At 37.6% G+C, this 11562-nt stretch overlaps 1 protein-coding gene across 1 annotated transcript; it reads right to left on the bottom strand.

Moving 5' to 3' along the window:
* Positions 1-3419: 3419 nt before the first annotated feature.
* On the bottom strand, positions 3420-10254 carry LOC137102893 (uncharacterized). The gene is made up of 9 exons (XM_067482825.1): positions 10128-10254; positions 8937-9266; positions 8530-8805; positions 8315-8356; positions 7956-8045; positions 6163-6243; positions 6051-6079; positions 5821-5889; positions 3420-4866 (listed from the first exon to the last, which is right to left on the bottom strand). Exons 1-9 carry the CDS (start codon positions 10252-10254, stop codon positions 4759-4761), a joined length of 1152 nt encoding a protein of 383 aa, XP_067338926.1. The 3' UTR covers positions 3420-4758.
* Between the last annotated feature and the right edge of the window lie 1308 nt (positions 10255-11562).

The following is an 11562-nucleotide window of genomic DNA, read 5'->3' as shown; positions in this document are numbered from 1 at the left end:
GGTGAAGAAGGTGCAGGACTTTAAGTACTTAGGGTCAACGGTTCAGAGCAAAGGAGAGTGTGGAAAAGAGGTGAAGAGGCGAGTGCAGGCAGGTTGGAACAGGTGGAGAAAAGTGTCAGGTGTGTTGTGTGATTAATTAAAGGAAAGGTGTTCAAGACGGTGGTGAGACCAGAGATTTTGTTCGGCTTAGAGACAGTGGCTCTGAAGAAAAGACAGGAGGCAGAGCTGGAGGTAGTAGAGCTTAAGATGTTGAGGTTCTCTTTGGGAGTGACGAGGATGGACAGGATCAGGAATGATGACATCAGAGGGACAGCTCATGTTAGATGTGTTGGAGATAAAGTCAGATTGAGGTGGTTTGGACATGTTCAGAGGAGAAACTGTGAATATATCAGTAGAAGGATGCTGAGGTTGGAGCTGCCAGGCAGGAGGTCTAGAGGAAGAGCAAAGAGGAGATTTATGGATGTAGTGAGGGAGGACATGAAGTTAGTTGGTGTGAGAGAAGAGGATGCAGAGGACATGGTTAGATGGAGACACATGATTCACTGTGGAGACACCTGAAAGGGAACAGCTGAAAAGAAAAGAAGCTAATTGGCTAATTGCTATTATTACAATAAAAAATAAATGTTTGTGTGTTATGTGAACTGAGATGAGACTATTAAAACTTGACATTGACACTAACTTTTGATCAGATAATAAACAATCTGATTAAATTACAGACAGGACTTGATTCAGCATTTGAATCGACTGACAGCTCTATTAGAGACAAGGTTGATGTTCTGGAGTCTACGAGTCAGAAATCAGACCTCAATCCACCTGAAAAATGGGGGAAAGTTGCAGCTTCTAACTGTTTAACGCTGACTGAGACCAATTTACACAGGTTCACTTCTGTAACTGTGGCCAAAGGTTTTAGAAGATTGTCTTCATGATGGAGATTTGGCCAAGATACTGATTCACCAGTAACTGGAGCTTCCAGATACAAGTGTATTTGTACTACAGTTCTTGGAAACATCCACTGCACTTAGATGATCAAAGTTTAACCATTTTGGGATTTTTAAAATCTGCTTCTACTAAACTCTGATGTGAACCAGTGTTTGTGCTGTTTCTTCTTCAATATGAACTGTTAATACAAATGATAGAATTATGAATTATTGTGCTGATTGTGTTTTGTTATTTAATTATTTCAGCAGAAAATTGTCATGAAAATGTTAAATAGAAATATGAATATTTACTGTAAATAGCACCAAAAATTAAATTTGAGCTTTGGATTCATTTATGAAGTAAACCTGACAACATAAGACAGTTCAGCACAACTAAACCACAAACTGAGCTCAGTTTGGACTCAGAATCTCAAATGTGTTGTGTTGTTTCCCACAGGTTCATAATGATGATGAAGATGAAGACACAGTGAATTATGAAAATGCTGTAGACTCTTCTGTACTGTAAGATTTGATTAACTTCCAATGTTGTGATCCCAAGAATTAATGTAAATTTGGCCAAGCTACATTCATTCTTTGTGACCTGAAGTTTTTCAATCACCAAAATTGTTATTTGCATTCTGTTCTGTCCCCAAACTTCTCACCAAAACTGTGGATTAGAGCTCATTTACATGTCTTGGTGTTTTCTAAAAGTGAAACGTGCACAAAGGCAAATGTTATTTCACGTATGACAAGGACAGAAGAACAATAAACTAAAACAAGTCATTGTAAATTCCAGCACACGGAGGAAATAAAAGAGACACATTTGAACTGGTAATTGCTGACAACCATAGTTTGATTGTGACTCCCTCCTCTGACCATCGGGAGGCAGCAGTGAGCAAACTTGCTGCTTTAGGGACAAGAATGAGGAGGAGATGACGTGTTCAAATATTCTTGCACATTAAGGTGAGATTTGTATTTAGAGGAGCATTCAAACATAGTGCACTGCTTTACAGAGACAAGATATTAGGAAACTAAAGATGTTATCACCCAATATCTGGAATACTGGGTTCTTTGCATCAGGCTTTTACTCTGGATGTCTGCACTTTTTTCTTGCCTCAGAACAAGTGCAGCTCTGTACTGTCCACCCAGGAGATAGTCAGCAAGGACATATGACTGTTTGGGTGTCTGCATACTTTTGTCCATGTATATTAGTGTGAGTGTACAGCAGTGAGCTCCACATGTTGTAGTGGATCTCTGGCTCCACTCTGTGGTGACAAGTGAAAAAGCTCAGAAGTTAAGATGTCGACCATGAACCACAAATGTCTTCAATTAAAGTCAAAGCTCTGTCTCCTCATTTCCTGCCATCTTTGCTAATGTCTGCAAGAAGCATTCAAAGTTAAAAAACTAAAAACAAAAACATTCACGGCATTAAAAACTAACTGGGATCTAAAAGTCAGGTCTTTTGGATTCAGGCTAATAACTGTTGCTGTATGTTTTTGTGAAGCAGCAGCTTTAGATTAAAGTTTCACACAAATAACTGATTTAATCTAAAAGAAGAAACAGTATGAAGAGAATCCAAGAGCTCTGCCAGAACCTGTGACACGTGACATGTTTTTGGTATCAATATGAATATTTTTAAGACTAGTTTTCTAAAAGCAGATAATATAAAAGACCATTGGATGGTGTTCAGGTGTATCCGAGAAAGTGGATATGTAACAGACCCTAGAGGTGAAGTTTGAAGCCAAATGTACAGCAATGTGCAAAAGTAATGAAGTACAATTATATTTGAAAATAAAGACAACTGTACTTTATATTACTGATAATGTCAGTGAAACCATGAGACGGATGACAGTGGTCTGGTTTCTCTGCCTCACTTCAGCTACTGGCAATAGACTGAGTCTCTTGGGAGCCCTCATGTGTCCAAACTCAGAATTGCACCAAAACTTTAATTTAATTAAGATGCATTATATTCAGTTTACATGACCAAACTATTGTATTTGTGAGTTTTTAATTTCTCAGCAGAAAAGGCCTGACTCTGATTATCAGCACAAAGAGAAATATTATTATACGTATTCTTCCTTAGTGTAAATGACACATTTAAAGAGCTTTTACTGGCATCACAAATATTAAAACGTGAATTTCTAAATATGTTTATTTGATGACCATCAATCCAATTATTTAATCTTCCACATTATATTTAACAGCCTGTGATGAGGGCAGAGCTTAAATTGTGAGAGTTGTTGGCCCTCATCTATAAACTAAACTCATTGCATAGCTAAATTATTAAAAACACTCATATTGAGGAATATTGGTGATATCAGTTAAAAAAAAACTTTGTGGTATTTACAATTGAGAAAATATTTCGGGACTATGGCTCCTCCCACAGAAAATCTTATTTCTTCTCTGACCAGTTAGTAGCTGAGAGCTCAGAGCATCCAACATTTCTACAGCTGGAGCTGGGTGTCAGTTGGGTCAATGGAAGAGACAACTTGTCTTTTAGTTTAGGTATCAAACTTTGTTATGAGTCAGAAGGTAAAATACAGCATTTAATCAGGTCTTGCTATATTTTCCTTGTTCTGATTACATGCACGTTTCATACGTTGAAATCTTGTTCACATATAGATCTGTTTTTACATTTGTGAACCAAGTTTAAACACACAGGAAATGTTTGAAGCGAGTGGAAAGATGTTAAGGTTTAAATAACAAAACATGGATCATTCCAGAAGTTGGTAAAATGATGAACAAAACTAAATATTTCTAGAGAAGGACCAACAATGTAAAGCACAGATACAGGAGGGAATAACTTTACAGATTAAAGGAATAAAAAACTCAAAAATCCTTCCAAGGTCGAGAGCAACACAACAGTAACTGCTAATAATAATCTATGATCGGAAGCAAATTAACAAAGCCAACTGAACTATGTCAGATCAAAGCTGACTAAAGGTGAGCAGAATAGAACAAGTACAAAGATTCTTTACTTATATAAAAGTCTAAAAATGAATATACACACATTTCTCAGTCTGCACTTCCTCACTGATGCTCTACGTGCTGGGAGCTGAATGAGGACGTGTTTATGTGGTGAAGAAGATGCATGGATGTATAAAAAGACATGTACAGATCATTATCTTGTCTTGTTAGTTTGCTTTGACAAAAAGGGAACTAGAGTTTTCTCAAGTTCATTAGATGGAAAGAAGCTTTAAGATCTGACAGCATCACTGTGTCAGTGGTCAGTGAGGTGATGTTTGCAGCTTTACTTTGCACTGAATGAGTCATGGAGAATTGGTAAATATAAATGTGGACAAAGCCACAGCAGAGGTGGTGGTTTGTTCTTCTCACGACTAAAAACGGCAGCAACTGAAAAAGCTACAGAGCTGAACAACAACACGTCTGTGGTGCTGGTGCTGGTGCTTGAAACACTGATGCTAAATATACATCTCACTGAAAAAGTTGCTGATATATATGTAAAATATAACAATAAAGCACAGAAATTCCAGTGTATGAATAATGAACCAACATAAATGTGAAGCATCATTCGGTTAAATGGCAGAAACAAGGAAAAGCTTTCAACGCTGAAAATGTCTGAGCTGTTTTAAAGACACACGTTGTTGCAGGGACGTGGGAAACATGAGCTGCTTCAGACCATGTGTCTGCTGCAAACTCTGCACACTCAGCAGCCTCACGCCAAATGTTCAAACTGTTGTTAAGGACAACTTCACAATCGATCAATTATATTGAATTGTTATTAATATATTTCAGCTATTTTCTCACTTTGCAACAGTTAACTCATTATTCCAACTCTTACATATTAAACTGTATGATCCAAACGTGGAACTGAAACATCTTATTTCTTTGGTTTGTTAATGGCAGCGTAGACGACTCCGGGATCAGTGGAAGCTTTCACAGAGCTGTAGGTCACAGTATCACCTTCATCATCATCATCACCTGGATCCTGGAGAAAGAGTGCAGCACGTGGTTGAAGTACAAATAGATGTAACACAGCATGACCTGACAGCAGCTCTGACTGTCTGGCTGCTGTTAAAACAAGGTGGAAATCAAACAGTGACAAAGCCGCCTGATCTATAGCAACAGCACAGGTACAAGTTACTGAGCACATCCTAAATGTAGGAGCCAACATATCAGCTCGTGCACATAAGCTGGTATGTTGTGCTTTGTGTAAATGTTATTTCCTGTTACAGGTTCTATAATGACCTAAACATTTATGTGGTAACACTTTAGACTTACAGTGTAAGTACAGTGAACTTACTGAGTACTTATTAGTAGCAGTACGTATGGATACATATTTGTTGTTACTTGGTAACAATAAGTAAACTTAGATATTAAGAAGAAAAATACCCACAGTATAAGTATTTTACAGTTAGAGGGTACTTATTAAATATTACATGATAGGTACAAATACTTACAGTGTAAATACTGTGTAACTACAGATAAGAAGACGGTACAAGGCTCATTGTTAGAGCATTGGGTTGGGATGCAGAAGGCCGTGGGTTCGAATCCCACCCCACCAGGTGTGGCCGTGCCCAGCCACCAAGGGCTGGTGCCGGTTCTAAGCCCAGATAAAAATGGGAGGGTTGCGGCGGGAAGGACATCCGATGTGAAAACCAAATGACTGTGGTGACCTCTGAAGGGACAAGCTGTTGATCTTTGACCCTGTAAGTCTAAAGTGTTAGGTGCTAAAAATGATGATATTCCTGTGTTTATGATCAAATCCATGTCGTAGTGTGAACAAATCCTCAGTAACTGTTAAAAATCACCAAGTCATCTTCATTCATAAGGTGGTTTATAGAATTACCAACTACACAACCACCGACATTTAACTGTATTGTGACGATAATTTGTCATTTTCTTCATTATTGAACATTTACTTGACAATCAGACATCTTACCTGAGCTTTACTGTCCTTTTTCCTGCTGTAGCTGATGGAGGCGTAGGAAAGTTCATTTTCAGGATCAGTCTGCACAGAGAAGACGACACACAGACTGTTCAACATGTGGATAAATAATTCATGATTTTAGTCTCAGCTGCTGCACAAATACAGTTTAGTAACATCCAGTTATTGTTTTTTTCATTGGAAGTAGCACATGTGAGATATAATATGATAAAGATGAAACTCACCCTGTTTTCATCCATTCCTGTTTCCTTCCCTGAGAAAATAAGAGAGTTGAGATCAACGTCCACAGTGAAAATCCTGCTTCATCAAAACTTCTCGTCTCTACTTTTTTCTCACCTTTATTTTTCTTCCATTTGATTATTGCAAAAACAATCACTGCTAAACCAACAGCTACAACGATGATGCACCAAAGCCAAACTGGAACAATTATCAGAAAAAGAAAATTTCACAATTACGTTTAATACAATCAGAAATCACCTGTTTAAAAATATAAAAAAGCTCAACAAAGTTTTCACTAAACACATTTCATCAGCCCTCTGAGTCTTTGGAGGTCCGATTAAATACGTTCTCAGCCGACCCCAGACCCTCACATTAACCCAGTCTTCCAGTCGTGCAGACCTGTTCAGAGGAGTCAGCAACCACAGCTGCTGTAACTGGACTATTACAAACCTTTGAGCTGCAGTTGATCAACACACTTTGCATTTTAGAGTCTTGACTTTAAGGAACTAGGTGCTGGACTCAAAGTTGGTGTCCAGTCACTTCACTGAAAACTGCTCAGGTGGTTCACAACCATGTTTTATAAAGCTGGATACTGGACTAGCACTAAGTCTTTCAGTCCATTTTCCCAGTGGACAGTGATGGTATTACAAGGGGAAAAAAGCATTTCATTCATAGACACTATAATAAATCATAAAAACACTCAGCTGTGCTAACTTCATTACTACTGCCACAAATGGTTATAGGTCTGTGTGTGTGTGTGTGTGTGTGTGTGTGTGTGTGTGTGTGTGTGTGTGTGTGTGTGTGTGTGTGTGTCTGTGTGTGTGTGTGTGTGTGTGTGTGTTCTAGGCAGCAGTAGAGAGGAAATCACCAAAACACTGATGTATTGAAGCTTCACAAACAGTCAGTCTACACTTTCTGTGCTGCATCTGAAAACCACAACCAGCTTAATGGCTCCAAACCAGAACCTGAACTTGCTGACTGAGAACCAGCAGAGCAGGCAGCAGACACCATCAAAAATAACTCAAACTAAAATATATACAGTGTCTTTCAGAATATTGGTATTTTTGATAAAGGACATTACCATTTTCTGTTTCCAGAAAAAGAAATGAGACCTTCAAAGGAAAGAACACAGTCCCTACAGTCAAACATGGTGGAGGTTCAAAGATGTTTTGAGGTTGCTTTGCTGCTTCTGGCACTGGATGCCTTGACTGTGTGAATAGTATCATTAAATCTGATTATTAACAAAACATTTTGGGGCACAACGTAGTGACCAGTGTCAGAAAGCAGCGTCTCCACCAGAGGTCATGTGTCTTCCAGCAGGACAAAGACCCGAAACACACAGCAGTCAGGAATGGTTCCAAACAAAGTGCTGGAGAGTTCTGAAATGGCCAGCAATGAGTCCAGATCTGAATCCCATAGACCACCTGTGGAGAGATCTCACAACAGCAGTTGGGAGAAGGCCTCCTTCAAATCTGAAGGACCTGGAGCAGTTTGCAAAAGAAGATTGTTCCAAAAATTGAGGTGTAAAAAACTCATTCATGGTTAAAGGAGGTGATTGATTTCAGTTATTTTTTCCAAAGGGGGAGCTACCAAATATGAAGTTAAGGCTGCCATTCATTTTATCCAGTGCATGTTTTGGGTTCTGTGTGGAATTGTATCAGATTTGACTTTTCTTCTCTGTTTTTTTGTGTTGTTCCTGTGCAAACAAACACAATGAGCACGTGGATGACAAAACATTTGCAATTGCAACCATTTTTTGAGAGAAGGGTGGAATTTTCTGACAGAATTGTAAAGATGCCGATATTTTTGGCAATAACTGTGTTTAATAATAAAACATATATACAATAAACAGCAGCTACACATGGACGAGTCACTTTCTCACAGTAAAACAGTCACAAAGCTCTAACTACCTTTGTTGTTTCTTCTTCCTGATGTGTTTGTTTTCACTATTGTCACTTTACTTCTCATTGTTGATGTTGATTTAACAGATGTTGTCGTCGCTGTATCACATCAAAAAATATAATAACAAAATACCAACAGGGGACAATGAGACTTTATGTTACTTTATGAAACAGATGATAAACACTGGTGTCATAAAACAGTTTTTAACCTCAACCCCAATAAGAAAATATTATACAAATTATATTATTAATACTATAAAACATTTAAGAACATTTACCCATTTAATATTTAAGCATAGTAAAAACATTATTATGATCTCAGTCTGACAAAAACATAGATTTAGAAAAGAAGAGAAATGTTCAGTCACCTTGTTGTGTTGATGTTGTTGTTTTTGTTTTTCTCTCCTCACCTGAATAAACAAAAAGTACAAAACTGTACAGTGAGAAAATCCTTCATGTTTAACATCTGAAACAAACTCACTACAAAGAACAGTGGAAATGGGAAACTTAAAATCATTCAAGTTAAAAATAATTTGTGGAACTTCTTCCTAGAAATGATTGAAACAGCTCATCATGTTCTCACCTGATGTTCCACCTGAAGATGGACGTCTGAAGGTGAACTGCTGAACTTCTCCGCTGAAACCATCTGTCACTTCACACTTCAATAAGTCAGAATATTTCTGATTAAGGTCAGATGTTGTTAATGTCACAGTGACAGAACAGGAACTCTGTGGTGTCTCTGTGTCTGTAAATTCATTCTTATTATGATCATACAACCACTTCACTGTGTGTCCACAGGGTCCATGTGTCCACACAGAGCAGGTTAATGTCACTTTATCATCGTCCTTATGTCCAGTCCCTGGTGAAGATGGAGACATTGAGAGAGAAAAACAACTGAAACTCATCACTGTGAACAGAATTATTGTAATGTTTCAGTTTCTGGATCTGACAAACAGTTTGATGTGAAAACATTAGGATGTAAATACTCACTGGTAACAACAGACACATCAACCGCAGAGTCTGAACCTAGTTGTCGTCCTGAGTTGTCAAACTGTCTGCAGGTGTAACGACCAACATCTTCATCTGTGACCTTCTTTATAACTAGAGAACAGTTCTCTGTAACACTCAGTCTGTCTGATTTAGATTTGGATTCTGGTTTAATCTTCCCAAGTTTAACCAGCTCCACTGCTGCTGTGTTTCCTGAATCACTGAAATTCCAGGTAGTTTTGTTACATTTCTCCTGATCATCTCTCACATTTCCACAAGGTAAAGTGACGTCATCTCCATCTCTGACAGTGAAGGAGGAAAACTGTCCAGTTACTGTTGGTGAGAAACAGAGAGACAAATGTCTTTAGTATGAATAAGTATTAATATAGTCACAATTAGAGGTTAAATTAAATACAACAGAATATGTTTGTGTGATCTTTAATTTCTAAGAGTCAGTTAGAGACATTACACATAATGGAAAAGTCAGAAAAATGCAAAAAATATTTTTTATTTATTTTTATGAATTTTTACCAGTGATCTGAATAATTGTTATTAATAACATTTTAATTCATCTTAATTTCAACCATTTTCTTGTTCTCTCTCCTACATTTCTACATCTCTTGTTCTAAACTAACAAAGTCTGTGAAGTTGTTTCTGTTTCAAAGTGAAAAACATATTTACTTCCTGTCACCACTGAGGTGTCACTTTGTATCAATGTTAAGATTTGAAATTGTTTTCTCATGATTTTTTGAGGATTTTTCCTTTTTTCTAAATTTGAAAAAGCTTCAACCATTTTAAGTTTAATGCTTTAGAACATTTCAGTGACTCTGATCCTCAGTGACTCATAGTGAGGTTGATGCTGTTTCTGACTTGATTCAAGTTGAATGTGTGAAGATTGTTAGTTCAGATCAAAGTTTGCATGAATGCAGCTTCTTGTCTTTAGACCTGATCCTGTAGCAGCTGGGAAAGAACTGGAGCTGATACATGTTAGTGCTCTGAGACGTGTTTTGTTGAGAATGTGACCACAGCAGCAGAGCTCTGCAGGTTTCAGCCACAAACTGTGACCAAATAAGCACAAGTGGTTTTTACACATTGATGAGATCAGAACTGAACTGTCTTTAGTTTCCTGGAGGTGGAGGATCATGTGTTTGAACACATGTAGCTGCACTTAAACTAAAAACATGGAGGTTTTACCTACTGATGTGATCACAGCAGGTTTTTCATACACACTGCAGACACGAGGCTTTGGATCATTAATAATGTCTGAGAAACATTTGTGCTCACAACATTTCTGAATGGAGCCTGAGCTGCTGCATTTCATGTCACATTGAACTGAATATCATCATCATCCATAACCAAAAGGAGACAGTGACAGGTTTCATTAAGACTTGAAGCTCAGTGAAACCAAACACAGACTGGACTCACAGCAAACATGTTCACACCAAAGCTAAATTAAGACGAATGAAGTCAGTTCCTCTGTGAACTGAGAGAGAACATTTAGCTGAAGCTTCTGCAGCTTAAAGAAGAACCAGTAACTTTGACATTTACAGTCAAATTTTGCATTTAAAAGCCAATTAGAGAAGAAAATCCTTCCTGTTAGATGAAGCCAGGATTCAGCTTTTTCTCAATAAGGTTCAAACATGAGACAAAGTCAAACTTCAGTATCTTTGTTCAGCTCAGACCAAAACAGACATATCACAAAAACTAAGATCAGTTATGAAAAACACAATCAATCATTATAGATACATTAAATATACTGAAAGCTCCGAGCATCAATCACCAATACAAACAGGAACCTTAAACGTCAGCATGTAACAGAGAAGGAACTGGACAAAGTGGTGCTTTTTAAAGCCTCTGGAGTCAGAACATGCCGGATAAATACTGTGATTATTATAATGTTTCAGTTTCTGGATCTGACAAACAGTTTGATCTGAAAACATTAGGATGTAAATACTCACTGGTAACAACAGACACATCAACCGCAGAGTCTGAACCTAGTTGTCGTCCTGAGTTGTCAAACTGTCTGCAGGTGTAACGACCAACATCTTCATCTGTGACCTTCTTTATAACTAGAGAACAGTTCTCTGTAACACTCAGTCTGTCTGATTTAGATTTGGATTCTGTTTTAATCTTCCCAAGATTAACCAGCTCCACTGCTGCTGTGTTTCCTGAACCACTGAATAACCAGTAAGTTCTGTCACATTTCTCCTGATCATCTCTCACATTTCCACAAGGTAAAGTGACGTCATCTCCATCTCTGACAGTGAAGGAGTAAAACTGTCCAGTTACTGTTGGTGAGAAACAGAGAGAAATGTCTGATATGATTATTATTATTCACCGTTTTTCCATAATTTAGATAAAACAGAAGTTGTGTGTTACATTATTAGTTTCCCATCAGCTTCAGTCTCAGTAATAAATAACTCTGTGCTGACACAATTTCTTTATTTAATGTGTTTGATATAAATCTTAACATGTAAAGTGAAGTATCAGTATCATTTATGTTTTAATTCAGTAATTATGAAGTGACTTTACTTCCTGTGACCAGTGGGGAGTCACTTTGTCCTGATTTCAAGCTGTGATTTTGTCTGAAATATACTTTTTTCATTTTGTTGACATTTCAATATTATTT

This window comes from Channa argus, chromosome 17 (genome assembly GCF_033026475.1).
Source record: "Channa argus isolate prfri chromosome 17, Channa argus male v1.0, whole genome shotgun sequence".
Lineage (NCBI taxonomy): Eukaryota > Metazoa > Chordata > Actinopteri > Anabantiformes > Channidae > Channa > Channa argus.
Note: the sequence above shows the minus strand (reverse complement) of the source record. Positions and strands in the feature narration are given on the sequence as shown.